The 17,992-nt window shown below is 34.6% G+C and overlaps 1 protein-coding gene and 1 long non-coding RNA gene across 2 annotated transcripts; both read left to right on the top strand.

The window, feature by feature from the left end:
* On the top strand, nucleotides 1–1,527 carry LOC142174718 (uncharacterized). The gene is made up of 3 exons (XR_012703752.1): nucleotides 1–743; nucleotides 979–1,033; nucleotides 1,255–1,527. It is a non-coding gene; the product is annotated as an uncharacterized LOC142174718 (long non-coding RNA).
* Nucleotides 1,528–7,974: 6,447 nt separating this feature from the next.
* On the top strand, nucleotides 7,975–14,533 carry LOC107809828 (sugar transporter ERD6-like 4). Its single transcript, XM_016634524.2, has 18 exons — nucleotides 7,975–8,440; nucleotides 9,175–9,237; nucleotides 9,315–9,404; nucleotides 9,501–9,560; nucleotides 9,675–9,740; nucleotides 9,847–9,912; nucleotides 9,992–10,067; nucleotides 11,728–11,792; nucleotides 11,875–11,967; nucleotides 12,151–12,231; nucleotides 12,322–12,406; nucleotides 12,718–12,764; nucleotides 12,959–13,021; nucleotides 13,098–13,157; nucleotides 13,255–13,320; nucleotides 13,418–13,477; nucleotides 13,678–13,792; nucleotides 14,078–14,533. The coding sequence occupies exons 1-18, from the start codon at nucleotides 8,231–8,233 to the stop codon at nucleotides 14,188–14,190; spliced, it is 1,479 nt and encodes a 492-aa protein (XP_016490010.1). The 5' UTR covers nucleotides 7,975–8,230; the 3' UTR covers nucleotides 14,191–14,533.
* Nucleotides 14,534–17,992: the final 3,459 nt, after the last annotated feature.

Genomic DNA, 17,992 nt, shown 5'->3' on the forward strand with positions numbered 1-17,992 from the left:
AATTTATAAAATAAGAAACACAAACTAAAATCCCTAAACCAAAACCTAATCTTTCTCTCCCTAAGCCGTCACTCTCCCTCAATATCCTAAGACGGGAAGTGAATCCACCTTCAGAAAACGAAGAATAAGCACGATATCCACAATAGAGAAGTGATGGATGGTTAGAAGTTGAGTTGGGAGAATTTTTGTCAAGAGAGGGCAAGAAGTAGAACGGGGGATGAGCTTGACACAGATCAAGGAAGGTAACTGGAAAAGTGTCTTAGTTGTTGAAGGGATTGAAATCAGGCCTAAGGAGGGCTAATGATTTGATATTGAAAGTTCATATGGTGTCTGTGCTAAGCCACTTTTCAAGTGAGTGCAAGAAAAAGAGGTACTAAAAGCTACGAGGCCTAAAATCGTTGTCCCACGTGTGGCTGGGGAGATCTTGACCACAAGAGTTGCACAAGTTTTACAAGAATTGAATCACCATTGCAGCCAAGTTGGTGCTAAAAGCTAGTACGTATATAGTATCTTAAGCACTTTATATTTTCTTGTAATTTGTAATGTGGCCCCTGTCGTTTTTTTTTTCTTTAGTTATTTGTCTTAAATAATTTGTGGAACTCACATGCTGCTTAATACACTTTCTTTTTGCTTTCTTTTACCTTTAGTAGTCGGCAAGGCAAGGTTGCAAGAAAGACAAAAGGATCAACAACAGTGTATTCCCATTGCGATCTCTATTTATAGACAGAAATTTTAATTTCTTGGTTCGCCTCTTCCCCGTAAACTCATGTCTCTATATCATAGTATTTTTGAATCTTCATACGCCTACTTGAGTTTGGGGTTTTTAGTTCAATTTTATGGGCTATTCCAGCAATTTGATAAATATTATGCCTTATCTTTTGATAAGTGGTGAGTGCAATTTTAAAGATTTGATAGATTTTGTGCCTTTCGCCTAATTGACTTGGGTTTCTACTTCAATTATTTATTTTTGATTTATAGGATGCTCAAGAGAAAAGTGCCTTTGAAAAATTGTATTATCTTTTAATGCGAAACCGTAAGTTTTTTTTCATCTTCTTAAGTTTTATGATGTTTATTTAAATTCCTTTTTCTTTTTCCTTCCAAGTTTAGTTCTTTTTAACCTGATACATGGCTAAGTTTTTCTTATTCCATGATTCATTGAATTTTTAATTATTAACTGTAAATGCATCTAATTGATATATGTTCTAATAATTCAAATATAAATTTTTCACAAGATCATTTTATTTTATATTTCAGTCTAGTGATTTTGAAGAGTGCTTCATATATTCTTCGATGTATAAAGATCAACAACTGCGATGAAGGTGGCAACATAAATCATCAAGATCAAACAGGGGTGACAACATGAATCATTAAGCAAATGCTTATATTCGTTCATGTGGAATGTCGTACATTATTTCTGTCTCTATTACCATAAAGCCTCACATTGACTAGTTCTTTTCTTCAAATTTTAGTTAATGTAAAAGAGTTATATACTGCAGATGCTATTAATTGATTAATATAAATTTGTATCTTGGAATTTATTTTGTGAAAATTTGTACATGTTAATTTGTGTAGAATAAGTCATGTCTCAAGGTAATATATTATTACTATTAGTTTTAATATAACATGTGCAACCATAGAATAATTGGAAAATTTAAATAGCGAAGAAACAGGGTGATAGGAACTTTCATCGCTACTAAAATTAATATTCTGTCAAAAAATTAATAATAAAGTAATCTAATCTCGACTTTTTTGAATGATTTGCAGCCATAAAACTTTTTGTCCGTAGCTAAACAAAAATACTTTTGTAGTTACATATCAAAGCTTTCGTGGCAAATAAATTTAAAACTTTTGCCACGCTATATCATTTTGTAGCTACCATAATAGCTACAAATTAATTTGTTGTGGCAAGAGTATAAAATCATTTGCTATAAATATATTTGCCGTGGAAAAAGTATAAAATTATTTGCTATGAATATAGCTACAACACAAATTTTTCGTAGCAATAAGTATTAATCCTTAGCCACGGGTCATGTAAAGTTTGTAGCTAACTTTTAGCTACGCTACATTTTGCTACGAATGCTACGGAAAAAAATATTGTGGCTAAAGTGTTTAGTTACGGAAATTTTCATAATTAGTTACGTTGTGTTTTATAGCTATAAATGCATTATGTTGTAGTGTAAGATAATTACATGTAATCTCTTTATAAATATAGTAATTATATTAAAAGTATTACCTAATAACTATCAATATTACAATTTACTAACATCATAAAAAGAATACGAATAATATACAACTTAATTCCTAATCACCAATGTATTAAATCTTTATAGATGTACTTTTCCAACTTAATATAATTATTAATTTCTGCATGATTAGGAATAGGATACCCAAATTTAACTGTACAGATGACATAAAACTAACGGATAATTAGTATGTGGTATATTTTATATATTTATTGGTACAGTGATGTTAAGTTTTAACTAATAAATTTATTGATAATTAAGTTAGTTTAAGTTAGTTATTTATTGGTAATGATTAAATTCACTATAACAAGGTAATAACTTGGGAAGAAGAATAATCTCACTACAATACGTTCAACAAATTAAAGCTCTTCCATATTGAAATTCTAAATATTAGGATTTTTTACTTAGTTCAAATAAGGAATGAGTAAAATTTTTATTGTTTTCAAAGCCCTAATATATTAGGAGAATAATTAATGATAATATAGTCCAATGTGAACTCTATTTTTTAAGTATAAAAAAGGTGAACCACATTTCGCTGAGGGTTTTCGTGCTTTTAATATAGTATATAAATAGATTTTGATATTTAATATAAAAATATAGAAATATTTTAATATATACAACAACAATAACAAACTTAGTGTAATCTCATATGTGGGGTCTGGGGAGGGTATGTATACGCAGACCTTTCCCCTGCTGTGTGAAAGTAGAGAAACTATTGTTGATAAACAGTGGCGTACGCAGAATTTTTCATAAGCGGTGTCACAATTTTAAACAGTAAAAAATATATTAATTCACTATAACAGCATATCAAAAAAATATAATTTGAATTATTTTTATAAAATACAACTCAAGTATATTACTAGATATGAATTTTTATTTTTTGAAATGTATTCAATATAACCTCATTAGAATTAATACTAAATAATTTTTAATATATAGAACACCAAGTAATTGCACAAATTCGCCATTCACAAGATTCTGCAAATTGTTCTTAATCAATTTCAATGCTGAAAAAAAAAAGATAAAAAGAAAAAAAATAGCCAACTTATAGTTCAAGTCAGATAAATTTTTGTTGCATAAAATATGTAAATGTGACTTTTGATCCATTGATTTAGTGTAATGTTAATGCTTAAGAGGTCAATAGTTCAAACCTCAACATATTTCTTATTATAGGTGAGGCACAAAGAATTTAAATAAAAAATGAGGCCACATAGAATGGAACTTATGACATCTTTACGAAAATTAGAGCACCCAACCAATTTAGCTACGCAACTGCGCTGGTCACTTTAATAAACCTATAGTATACATTTTTCCTGATGAATTTTAATTATATATACTTATTTAGTAAAATTTTCCGATCAAGCGATGTCACTTGGGCTAAGGTAGATCCACCCCGTTGATGGACTTTCGGCTCAAGAAACAATAAAAATAAAGTAACAAACAGTAGCAATAACAATATAATAGGAACAAATGACACAACATATAATATACAAAACTAGGAATAAGAAAAATACAGAAATAGTACTAGTATTAGGACTACTGATAAGACTAAGAGACTAATAATCACCGATCAATCTTCCACCCTAATTCTCGACCTCTACCCTTCTCTATCGAGGGCTATGTCCTCGGTAAGCTGGAGCAATGACATATCCTACCTAATCACATCACCCCAATACTTCTTTGGTCTACCCTTACCCTTCATTAGCCCCGCCATGGTCAACCTCTCACACCTCCTAACCGGTGCATCTATGGCTCTTCTCTGCACTTGCCCGAACCATCTCAGTCTCGATTCCCGCAGTTTGTCCTCCGCCGAGGCCACCCCACCTTGTTCGTAATAACGTTGTTCCTAATCTTGTCTTTCCTGGTATGCCCACACATCCATCTCAACATCCTCATTTCAGCCTTCAGTTTTTGGACACGGGACTTCTTGGCCAACACTCCGCCACATACAATATAGTCGATCTAACCATCAGAACTCGCCTTTAAGTCTTAGTGGCATATTCTTATCACACAAAACCCCAGAAGCGAGCCTCATTCATCCACCCTACTCTAATTCGATGAGTAACATCCTGGTCAATCTCCTCGTTGCCTTGGATTACAAACCCAAGATATTTAAAACTATCCCTTTTGGGAATGACTTGTGTATCAATCTCCACTTCTCCTTCTACTTCACGCATCCCATCACTGAACTTATACTCCAAGTATTCTGTTTTCGACCTACTCAACTTGAAACGTTTAGACTCCAATGTCTGTCTCCAAATCCCAACCTTACTTATCCCCCCTCCCGCGTCTCGTCAATCAGCACTATGTCATAAGCAAATAACATACTTCATGGCATCTCCCCTTGTATGCACCACATCAGCACATTCAATGCCAGGCAAATAAAAATGGACTAAGAGTCGATCCCTAATGTAACCCCTGTTCCAAGTCACCATTCGCACTCCTCCCCCGAGTCTTAGCTCCCTCGTACATATCATTAATCACCATAATGTATGCTACTGGAATACCGCTAACCTCCAAACATCTTCATAGGACTTCCCTCGCAATTTTGTCGTAGGCTTTCTCTAGCTCAATGAATATCATATACAAGTCCTTTTTCTTTTCCCGATACTGCTCCACTAATGTCGGCACAAGGTTATAACTTCAATAGTTGACCGCCCCGGTACATCAAGTTATACATGAAAGAGAATAAGAAATTACTACTACTAATGAATGTTGTACTATGAATAGGATCACAGTATAGAAAGTTACCTTTCCTCTTGTATTCTAACTTCAAGAATGCAACTTGTACAATTAATTGATCTAATTTTCACTCAATTATTAACTCAGAATATTACAATTATATTTGTTCAAACTTGACCTGAACAACTAAATAATCAAGTTTTATTCACGAAAAAATTGATAGGACAAACAGTTCCTCGCTTGCAGAGGCGGATTCAGAATTTTAAGTTTATGGGGTCCTACAACAATCTCAAGTTAATCTACATGATAACTGGACCAGCGAACTGAGTTCCAAGCTAAATATTCTTATACTTTTAATAAATTTTTTAGTACAAATACAAAGTTTATGTAAAAATTATTGGGTTCACGGAAACTCATATCCTTTTCTTTGGATCCGCCCTGCTCACTTGTACCAAATGATAATCTCGTAAAGGAACGTACGGGATGAACAAAATGTGAAATAGAGATAAGGATCAAAATTATACTTTTACTGTGTAAAATATTTCAATTTTACCTACCGATGTATTTGAGGCCGTTCATAATTTCACACTCATTAGCCAACCGGCCCAACCCTCCCTTATTTACGTAAAAATTGTACGGGGTGCCCTATTTGATCGCTCCCATTTAATCTATACCTATTTTTTTTAAAACTTTAAATTTGTACTCACTTTTTAAATAACTTCAGCCCCCTTTCTCCTCCTCCTTGTTTTGTAACTCTCTCGAGCTAAGCAAAAAATATATTGGATCCATTACAACTGGATATCCTTCTAAATGGAACAACATAAACTTGACATTTAAATGTAAATTAAAATTACAAATATTCACATTTTTTACAGAAAATATCACCAGCGTTGAAAGTTCTATGAACCCTTCGAAGAAGATGAATATCTTTTAGATCAAGAAGTGATTCTTTAAGAACAATAGCAATACAATCCTCTGGCAATTTTTTTTGCGTTCGAATAGAAAGAATATAACAAAGAGAACCTTCTGACATATATGGCAATAAAACGCATAAAACTTCATTAGTATCGAAATAATTCTTGACTGCTATTAAATTTCCACGAGGATTAGTAAAACTCGTATGTGCTTCTAGTTCAACTCGACCCATTCATTTTCATGATATCCAAAGGAGTTATTAGTGTCTAGGTTAACTAAATAACTTCAGCTCTCGTCAGTTACAAAACAAAAAGTTTAGCTCTAGAGTTAAGTTCACCAGTTACAAAACAAAAACTTCAGTTCTAGAGCTGAAGTTCGCTAGTTACAAAACAAAAAATTCAACTCTAGAGCTGAACTTCAGGCCCATCTACTAGAATGCTGAAGTTTTGCGTTATTGTCTTTGCTACTTCAGCCCCGTATGCTAAAGTTATGCGAAAAAGCGGGTACGCTTGTAATTTTTTTTGCAAAGCGAACACAAATTAAAACGTGACACAAAAAGCGGGTATATATACACATGCCCCCTTATTTACACTGACTTTGAGAGCTCCTGCTTGAAATGTAAGGGAGTATAATTTTAGATCATAGCCAAAGCAAATAGTTAAATTTGGACTTTTCTCTCAAATATCTTTACACGAAAGAATACATCCAATCAACGTGGAGCTCTTGTATAGTCAAGATTAAATACGAGACGATTAGCTAACAAAAAAGCGGGAAGTGCATCAATAGCTATTTTTAAGCCCGCTATTTAAAATATATTCATAATTTATAATATATTTAAAGATTAGCCAATTCATCCAAACTTTAGGACTAAGTATCCTAAATTTGGATATTCAGGACTTAGTGTCCTAAATGTTTGAGCTGCTAATTTGAAATTCAGGACTAAGTTTCTTGAATTTCTAAATTACTAATTTAAAATTTAGGACATAAGATTTGAACTTCAAGATATAATTTTTGCCTCAAGTTTGAATTTTGAGGTTTAAACTCTAGGACACCGTGTCCTGAAGTTTGAATAAAATTGACTAATTTTTAAATACATTATAAACTGTAGATATATTTTAAATAGCACACTTAAAAGTGACTACCTAGTATCATTTTCACGACAAAAGATATGACTAATAAACTATAAAATTAAGATATTTCATATATCGGTTCAAGGATAAATTTTATATATTTTCTTAAAATAAAAATAAAACGAAAAAGAGTTGTGTATCTAGATGGGGAAAATGCATAAGTACCCCCTAATCTATACCCGGATTCCAACTACACACTTTTTCTTTGCGGGAATCCTATTACCCTCTAAACTTATTTTACATGGAATTATTTGCACCCTGAATGCTGACGTAACAAAATGTGTGTATTTCACTCTCCTAAGAAAAAACCGATTTTCAGATTATTTTTTATTCTTTTTTACCATTTTTTCTTACTTTTTTTTCTTTTCCTTGTCCTTTTCCTTTTCCTTTGTCTTTTTTCTTTGTCTTTTTTCTTTTACTTTTTATTTTCATTTTTTCTCTAATTCCGGCAGATATTCATTCACCGGCGACTTTGTCTAACATTTTTTCTTTTCACACTCAAATTAAACTCTCAAAAAATTCTATTCATAAGCAAAGCAAAATACACTCAGATTCGAAAACCTTCCCATGCCGAAAAAAATGATGTATTTAAATTTTAACTGAAAAAAGTTCTCTCAGCTTATATTTGTTTTTATATTTTTTGCTCTTCCTCTCACCCATAAATTACACTTTCAAGAAAATTTTATATATATATATATAAAAGAAATAACAAGAAATAAGAAAAAAGGATAAGAAAAAGAAGAAAGAATAAAAAAAGTACTAAAAATACATGTGGGGCGCGTGTAGCTCATCACTTGCAAAGAGTTTGGTTGTCTAGTTTTAGAGTGCAAATAATTTTATTTAAAATAAGTCTAGGGAGTAATAAGATTCCCGCAAAAAAAGTGTATAGTTGATAATACCACTATAGATTAGGAGTACTTATGCATTTTCCCTATCTAGCTGGCTTACCTTTGGCATTCAGATCATTGGCTTATTACATTACTGCCCAAATATAGTCCTATAGTATATGCTAGATTTTTGCTACTACATATAATATCCTCTCTCTCTCTCTCTTTCTCTCTCTTGTGTCATCTTCAGCAATATCTGTCACCTTGAAACGACAAACACCAAGAAAATTTTCTAATCTCCACATTCTGATGAACACCATTAGTTGTCTAAATACCAAGAACTTACTGCTTCTGATCTACTACTACTAGTCAAATACAATATTGAAGCATCAAATTTCAAGAACTATAGCAAAAAGGGTCTCCAAAGAAAAAGATGAGTTTCAGAGAAGAGAATAATGAAGATGGGAGAGGAGGAGGGGATCTGAGGAAGCCATTTTTGCATACCGGAAGTTGGTATCGTATGGGCTCAGCACAGACTTCAAGCATGATGATGGGTTCTTCTCAAGTCATTCGTGATAGCTCAATCTCAGTTCTTGCTTGTGTTATGATTGTTGCTTTGGGTCCGCTCCAGTTTGGTTTCACTGTAATACCCATTCTTTATTCCCTTACTCCTTTTGCATTCAAGTTATTTTCTTTGCTTTGATACTAAATGTCTGATTATCTGTTGATAAGCTGCAATTAGATGATAACTTTGAATGATAATGAAGTCTTTTACCTTTCCTTCTTAGTGCTAAATAGATCAATTTGGATAAAAGGTTGAATCTTTAATGATATTCTGTAACTTGAATTTGTAGTAATTCTAGAGATTGAAATTTCCCTTATATAGTCAGCACTTTCTTGTTCTTTTTTTTTTTTGTGGTAATAAAAGGATCAATTTTGCCTAAAAGGTGGAGTTTTTATTGAGATTTCTATCGATTTTTGTTACCTAATTCTGTAGTAATTTTAGAGATTGAAGTTTCCATTATGTATTCTGCAATTTTTTGGCTGGTATTAAAATGAAAATGACGCTTGTACCTTGCTTTTAAGTCATAAAGGGATCACTTGGCAGAGAGGTTGCTTCTTTATTGGGAATACAATTTCTTTTCTGGGATTACAATTTGTTATGGCAATTTTCTGCCTAAATGTGTAGTAATTCTAGAGGTTGAAGTGTCCATGTGTAATCTGCACTTTCTTGGATGGATACCAGTTTTATATTGCTGCTATGTATGTATCTTTTGTATCTATGTATGTTTATATATATGTATGTACATGTGTCTGTGTGCGTTTATGTCTCTGTTTGATCAATTGTTTTCCTTTTTTTTTTGGTTGTTACTGTAGTCTGGTTATTCTTCGCCTACACAAACTGCTATTACCAAAGATCTGAAGCTCACTGTTTCTGAGGTAATGAGTCATTCTTGCTTTATATGTTTCGATTCATTTGCTTGAGAGCAATTGCTGACTAAAGTTAATCTTTTCAGTTCTCTTTGTTCGGTTCATTATCTAATGTTGGTGCTATGGTGGGGGCAATATCTAGTGGTCAAATTGCCGAGTACATTGGGCGAAAAGGGGTAAGATAATGGCATCAATAAGAATTCTGCTTTCCCTTTTCCTTTGCTTGCCTATTTTGTACAAGTGGATACTCAAGTTTCTTGTCCTACTTGCAGTCTTTAATGATAGCTGCTATACCTAACATCATTGGTTGGCTTTCCATCTCATTTGCCAGTGTAAGACAATTCTGCTTTGATGCTAATGAAAAAATTACTACTGGTCATACGATGCGTCAAACCTACAGTATTGCAATATTTCTACATCCCTTTCTGACTCAAATATTGATCCAGGATCTATCCTTCTTATACATGGGAAGATTATTGGAAGGTTTTGGAGTCGGCATAATATCTTACACGGTAAACATTAAGTTTGTTAATTCTCTTCTTTGTTACATTGTATAAGTTATTGGAGATGTTAAAAGTGTCAAAAATTTGCTGTTTCCCATGGTCATGCTTATTTCAGGTTCCTGTATATATTGCCGAGATAGCACCTCAAAACCTGAGAGGGGCCCTGGGGTCAGTTAACCAGGTATGCTTAGTGGCTTCATTCTCTTTAACCAAGGTTATGCCTGTTAAGTAAATCACATGCTAACTTTTCTATCATATAGCTCTCTGTTACAATTGGGATCATGTTATCCTATTTGCTGGGACTTTTCGTTAATTGGAGGCTGCTTGCCGTTCTTGGTAATGATCAGTTCTCTTTACTCTTTTAAGTTCTACAGTTTATAGATGTAAGTTTAATTTCATTTCCTGATGAATGGTATTCTTTGACTTAACTTCCTCATATCTGCGATGAAAGCTCAAATTTCCTTCACACAGAGATGTGTTTTATGAAGGGGAGCCTTGGCGTAACTGGTAAAGTTGCTGCCATGTGACCAGGAAGGTCACGGGTTGGAACCGTCGAAACAGCCTCTTGGTAAAGTTGCTGCCATGTGACCAGGAAGGTCACGGGTTGGAACCGTGGAAACAACCTCTTGCATAAATGCAGGGTAATGCTGCGTACAATAGACCCTTGTGCTCCGACCCTTCTCCTAACCCGCGCATAGCATGAGCATAGTGCACCGGGCTCCCCCCCCCCCCCTATTTTTAGATATGTATTTTATACTGATCATGATGGTAACTCAAATTTCCTTCATTTAATGATGTGTTTTATAGTACTAAAAGGTCTATAGCAACTGAGAGCAAATATTTAGGATGTTCAAACTTGTCTTGACTCAGAAATGAGCATTAAAGTGGTTTGCTTGGCCTTACCAAACTCAGACTAGTTCAGTTGAGCCGATTATGAGTCGACCTCAAGTGATTATCCTTTGTATTCAGTACATCTATTGGTTTTTGAGTCAAGCTCTAACTGAGAATAATAAATTAAGAAAACACACCCATGGAAAAGAAAAAGAAACGGAAGAGTGTGTTCAAGCTTGACTACTTATTAAAGGAAAAAGTGTTCAAGTTTGGTTTGATGGGTTAACCAGATTAGCTAAGTTGAAGTGCCAGCTAATCAGCTAGTGACGATTTGGGAATTGACTCATTCTGAATCTCTAGTAGTTTGGAGACAGGAAAATGAAGCACTTTCTGTTTCACAGATACTACTTCTGATGCTTGCATACTGTTTAATTTGAGAACATTTTCTATTTCAAAATGACCGTCTGTTTGCCTTTTGCTAGAGCAACGAATCATCAGCAGTTTCTAATGGGATAAATGCATACTAATAAACAAACAAAAACCTGCTTACTAGTGCATTTCTTATGGAGAAAAATTGTGCAGACCTAAATATCTGGAAGGTGTTTAATGTATATCTCTAAAGCGCATGTTAACTTCCATCGAGATTTGCATCAGTTCGTTGGGTGATCTCTGCTCCTTCTGAAGTAACAGGAAAAGCAGAACATTGTAACTCTTCATCCAATTATTGTCATCCATGCTAACTGGTTTAGCATATTTCTTCCGGAAAACTGGTATTACTGGTTGTGTTGTGATAGAACAAAACAAAGATCAAAGATATATCGTAGTAGATAAGGGAAGGATAGCCTAGTGGAAGGAATCCTCCACCTTCAAGCTTGAGGTTTGGGGGTCTGAATCACCAAGAAAGGAAAGTGGGAAAGGGTGGCCGTTGCCTCCTCGCAGTGGACTTTGGTGGTTTAGGTTTACCTTATCAAAAAAGAAAAATCAAAGTTATTTCCTAGTAAAGTAAAGCTAGTCTGTGATTTGTTTTGAAGTGCAAGATAAAGAACCCAGAATGTGTTAAGCTTTTCAAACAGGAAAGAATCCGAAGTGCTTAGTTTTGCTGGAATCATGCGTAGGAAACCCTTCTTTCTTGGGCTTGTGAACTAACTATTATTTTACGCCACAGGAACGCTGCCCTGCCTAGCACTGATACCTGGATTATTTTTCATCCCGGAATCTCCTCGGTGGTTGGTGAGTATCATAATTTAAATTTCCATGGTTCCTTGAAGGTTCTAGTTGCAGTATCTCATGTAAATTTCTTGGTGAGACATAGGCCAAGATGGGTTTGACAGAAGATTTTGAAACTTCCTTGCAAGTTCTTCGAGGGTTTGATGCTGACATTTCCATTGAAGTAAATGAAATTAAGGTAATCCAGTTGCTTGAATGGCCGTGAATCAAAAGGAGTACTGATATGCAATTCTTGGCAAAATGTTGTCTTTGAATCTACCATTAGTACTGCAGTTCCATGGGACAATTTTGTAAATTTAGTTTTGCTGTCAGCAATATGGATTTTACTGGTTTCCCTTTCAAATCTCTGTTTTTTATGTAGAGGTCTGTAGCATCCACCAGCCGAAAGTCAGCAATACGTTTTGCAGATCTCAAACAAAGAAGATATTGGTTGCCTCTCATGGTAATTTGTTGTTCGGTACTGTTTTTGGAAGATGACCATGTTTACATATGTCATTCTTTTGATCAGATCTTTTAATTTCTTATCCTGTAGATTGGAATTGGACTGCTTGTCCTGCAACAATTAGGAGGAACCAATGGCGTGATCTTCTATTCCAGTAACATTTTCCTGTCTGCAGGTATGGGGATAGCCTTAATGAAATGAATTTGTCTGCCTTTTGTAGATAGTACCTAGTATTCTTCCTTTCTGTCAAAAAGCAAAAAAAAAGTCAAGAATAATCTAGCGTCCTTAGTTTGCTTGCATCCCTAGCTGGCTAAACAATTGTGGGAAGCATTGTAACCTACTTTTAACAACTTATTTCTTGGTGTGATAAGAACCTTGACTAAAATTATTGAACAGGCTTAACAATTTTATCTGTAAATCTCTTATTGATTGACATGTTTATTCACATGATATGAGACCATCTAATTTTAGCTGTATATTTAACAGGGATTTCTTCAAGTAATGTTGCAACCTTTGGCGTTGGTGCTATCCAGGTCCAGCTGTCCAGATCAAATCTTAGTTGGATACTCGTTTGCTTTTTCTAATATAATTTCCAAATTCTGCATATTACAGAAAAAGGATGCAGAAGGATCACTTCTTCTTTTTCCCATGTGGCAATTATTTCTTAGTCATATATTGTTCTATTTCCCTCATAGCTAACAACTGAAGAAGATTTTTCATTGTTTAGGTTGTTGCCACTGCTGTTGCTACATGGCTGGTGGATAAAACTGGGCGTAGGATTTTACTGATTGTAAGTTTTGGCAAAATGTAGTAACTTATATGCATACTTTTCTAGCTTTTTCTAACACAGAAGTGCATTTTTACAGATCTCCTCTGCTGGAATGGCTGTTAGTCTCCTTATTGTTGCTGTTGCATTCTTTCTGAAGGTATATTAGCTCAAGGAATAATTATCTCCTGCGTAAAAGAATGAGGGGTTGTAGCACTAACATATTTCCCTTCTTTCTGCACGTCCTTATTTAACAGGGCTTCGTAGATAAGGATTCTACCCTTTATGACATGTTAGGAATATTATCGGTGGTTGGTGTTGTGGTATGTCCTCAACTTGATGCAGAAGTCTTTGTGACTCTTGGAAAAACACCGCTTCTGAATAATTAATTTTTGTTATCTAACCAACTTGTCTTTTCAGTTGATGATTATTGCATTCTCACTTGGAATGGGGCCCATTCCGTGGCTTATAATGTCTGAGGTACTAACTTGTTGATTTATCAGACAAAATTGCTACTGCATTTTCTTTTAATTGATCTGATTGTCCAAGAATCTACGCGTGACATGTATATGCCATTTTGTAATCTGGAATCGCAGAGGCAGCTTTTGATGAAGTTTTTTTTATGCTTGCTATTTCTTGTACACAAATTTTGACTTAATTCCTTGAATCTGGCATTGTAGATTCTTCCGGTTAAGATCAAAGGCCTTGCTGGAAGTGTAGCAACATTAGCCAATTGGTTCTGTTCCTGGGTAATTACAGCAACTGCACCGTTGCTATTGGCTTGGAGCAGTGGAGGTATGTTTCTCTCTGTCTCACATACACAACCTAAACCACGTAAACCCAATGAGTATAACATGCAACAATATGAGCTAATTGATATATTACCTAATGCGTAAAACAATACGTCCTTGCCCGTGTTTGAGTACCCTGTGAAAATTATGCACCCTTCACCTCCTACCAGCTCTGCACTTTGTTCAATGCTCACGAGCACCTAAGTGTCGCTTTGTTGGTGCAAAAATTGTTGGTCATGGTCACGTTTATATAGTTGATCTGACTTAAAGTGTTTACATCTTTTACCAGGAACCTTCACTCTTTATACACTTGTGTGTGCATTCACCGTGGTATTTGTGACAATTTGGGTACCTGAGACGAAAGGGAAAACGCTGGAGGAAATACAGTTCTCCTTTAGATGATAAAATTTTGAATTTTTGCTTTTCTACTCCCTGGTTCCTCTTTGTTCTTTCTACAATAATTCTTTGCCCTTCCGCAAAAGTTTCAATACCTTATTAGAAAGAAAATTTGTAAAATTTACTTTCAATACTTAGTAGAAAGAGAGAATCATACTGCTGCCGCTGCTGCTTTGAAGAGTCAGGACCTTGAGTATTTCCAGTGGTATTTGAGTTCACCATGCCTTTGTGCATATTTTTGTTTTGTGTATACTATATTCAGAAGAATTTGTTGTTGTAACTGTAGTATATTCGCATTTATTGGACATTGTGAGGGTTGCTTAAGAAGGAACTGTTAAGCCTTGGTACTGATCTTGCTGTCTCCAAATTTCTGAAAATGTCGCTTCACAAGTTCTTTATTCTAATTTCTTGCAACAAATGTATAAAATGGTAAAAGAAAAATCTAGGATATCCGAGATGCTTCGTGCAAAAAGCTGCCGATGAGACATAAAACTCTTGGAGTATAATGAAATGGGAGAAAATTTATCATAAGCTAGGATATTCCAGATTGGTTCCGTAAGAGTAAACAACCGATGCAAGGTAATATTGCATACAATAGACTAATGTGGTCTGACCCCGTGCATAGCGGGAGCTTAATGCACTGGACTACCCTTAGGATAGGGTAGTCCAGTTAGACAAACACATTATAGATCCTGTGTCGAGATGAGATTCTTGTCCTGAAAGAAGATGATGTGGTCATTAGTACTACAGGAAAACTGCTCTATACTTTGAAAAAGTGTGTTTTGGCATAAGGTGAAGTTGAGAGAAAAAAGTAGCTTTAGCACAGAAAAGATCTTTTTAAGTGTTTGCTGAATAATGAACAAAGAAACTTGGTAGTAGTTGGTACCACAAAGCCACTTTCAGCTTGAGCTTCTGGAACTGCTCCACAATTTTTTAGGCTTTAAACCATGTCAGGATAACTTGCATGAAAAGATATCCTTTTTACTTGGTTTTCCCAACTACTAAAGAGGGCCGTGCAAGATTTATTTTATATGTTTAATTTCTGTATGTTTAATCTAAGATCTTACAAGTTTGAAGTACTGGATTGTTACATAAATACGCACAGCAGCTAATAATCCACTGCGATTTTTTTTACTCGAGGTTATAGCCTAACGGTAAATGAAGCGGATGAAAACCATGAGAAATTAATATTTAAATTTCAATAAAAACAAAATATGCTAAGTGAAATTTATACTTATTATGTACTTGTGCATAACAGGTATTCAGTAAATAGTCAAGGTGGCTCAAGCTGACTTGGACGCACTATTCAAAAAAAAATCCATAGCTGTTGTTAAACCCAGGTGTCCTCTCATTATATACGCCAATAATATGTAGGAGTATTTTTTGCAATGCATTGGCTGTAGAAGGGAAAAAGGCCTAATTTGTCCCTATACTTTAGATAATTAGTCACGATTATATTCGTTTTTATTTTCTGTTTAAAATTGTCCCCACCGTTAACAAAGTAGATAAAATCACCCCAACCCTAACGAATTTCCAATGTGGCAATGTGACCCCTCACTTAAACTGCCAAGTGGGCAATTACCAACCCAAATTTTAATTTTAAAAGGCCCGTGGCCATTTCTTTGACCCAAATATCTGAGAAGAACCGCTAATTTCTGCTCCGCATTCAAATCCCATAACGACACTACACTTTTACATAAACCATCATACATTCATACTCATAATCTAAACCTAACGCTAAATTATCCCACACCTTTATGGCATTTTTTTCGGCTGAAAATTCCGTCCATGGGAATTTTTTGTTGCGCCGCCGTCGGAGTCTCAAATTACGATCTTACCCTTGCTCCTTAAAATAGAAACTCGAACCAGAAACTCTAAATCTTCATCAATTTGCCGATCAATGAGGTCTTCATCGTCGGAAAACGGCGGCGTTTAGCATTTATCGTCTTCATCCTCGGAGTCTGAAATATGGAAGTCTTCGCCGAAGTATTGAAGGAGAGGTTCAGCGGAATGGGCACGGGCCTTTTAGTGGAGAAGGTTTATTATTTTTCACTTGAGCAATGCTGAGCTAAAAACTTTCATAGTTCTAAGAAAGAGAGGTAACCACTAGCCATTAATGGGCACGGGTCCTTGGGTCAACGAATGGGCATGGGCCTTTTAAAATTTGGGCTGATAATTGCCCAGTTGGCAGTTTAAGCGAGGGGTCCCGTTGCCACGTTGGAAATTCTTTAGGGTTGGGGTGATTTTATCTACTTTATTAACGGTGGGAACAATTTTAGATGGAAAGTAGAAACAGGTATAAACGTGACTAATTATCCAAAGTATAGGTACAAATTTGACCTTTTTCCCAAAGGGATGAGGGACAATGAGTTCGCATTAGGGCAAAGGGCCAAATGTACCCTGTACTATGAGAAAATATATAAATATACCCTTCGTTATACTTTTGGTCCAAATATACCCCTGTTGTAATATATTGGTTCAAATATATTTCTCTTCCATTAAGTTTGTCCAAAGTAGACATCCAGTCATGCGTGACACTAACATTTGATGAGGTGATGACACATGGCATGCCACCTCAGCGCCCTTAATCCATATATAAAAAAATAAAATTTGGAATACAATATTTTTCATGGTAACAGTAATGATGACAATAGTGGTGGAGGAAAAGAAAATTTTAGTGGTATAAAAATAATAGAAGGGAGGGATAAAATGGGTTAGGCGTGCTTAGGTGGCAAGTCATGTAACATCCACCTCATCGAATGTCAGTGCCACGTAGAATTGGATGTCCACTTTGAACAATCTTAATAGAAGAGGGATATATTTGAATTAATAGTATCACGATAGAGATATATTTGGACTCAAAGTATAATGAGGGGTATATTTAAACCTTTTCTGATAGTACATAGCTATATTTGGCCATTTTCTGTATTAGCTAATACATCTGCACTAAAGATTTGGCAAAGTTCCTCAATTTCTCATCGGAGAAAAAATAACTTAACATCAGCAAACATAAAAAAAAAATTAAAAATATTTTTTAGAAGATATTTTCATTGATACCAAACACACCCTTTGTCTGATTCAATTTCATCTTTGCTATTTCTGACTCGACTGGAAAAGTATTTTGGTGTCATTTAGGAAAAATATGAGAAAGTGTGCCCGAATCTTCTATCAATGCGTTTCACAGAACAGTTAAAAAAATCTGCTTTAATAAGACATAAGTTGATTTCCATTCAGCCAACTGGATAGCAAGATCTTCCATTCGGCCAATTGGATGGTATAAAATAATATATATCAACTGGTATATGGTGATTAATGCAATTGATTCAAAAATACAAAATAGACATCGAGTAAATTAATACGGTTATAAATAAAATTTTATTTATGATGCATGTCTATATTTTGGAGAGATCTTAGAGTTTGTTACTTGGTGACTAAGCCATTTTTTCCCTATAAATAGAGGGGTTCTATTCCATTATAATTCATCCAAAATCAATAAGAATTTTCTCTCTGTACTTTTCTCTGCAATACTCTTCTTCTTCTTTTGTTATTTCATAATACGTTATTAGTATGAGACTCTAACCAATTGAGTAGAAGCTTTGAGATTAAGCATAATGATTGTCAATTGTTTCATGAACTTCCTTCCGGATTAAATTCTGGATTTAAGATAAGTATTTTATCGTATTTTTCTCTTTTAAATTCTATAATAATTTTATTTTAAATACCAGCAAAAACTCTAATGGAGTTTGAAAGAAATTATAACCATCCAAAGTGGTAAAATTTTTATGCCTTGCCATGATCAAATTCATGT

This window comes from Nicotiana tabacum, chromosome 20, assembly GCF_000715075.1.
Source record: "Nicotiana tabacum cultivar K326 chromosome 20, ASM71507v2, whole genome shotgun sequence".
NCBI classification, from domain to species: domain Eukaryota; kingdom Viridiplantae; phylum Streptophyta; class Magnoliopsida; order Solanales; family Solanaceae; genus Nicotiana; species Nicotiana tabacum.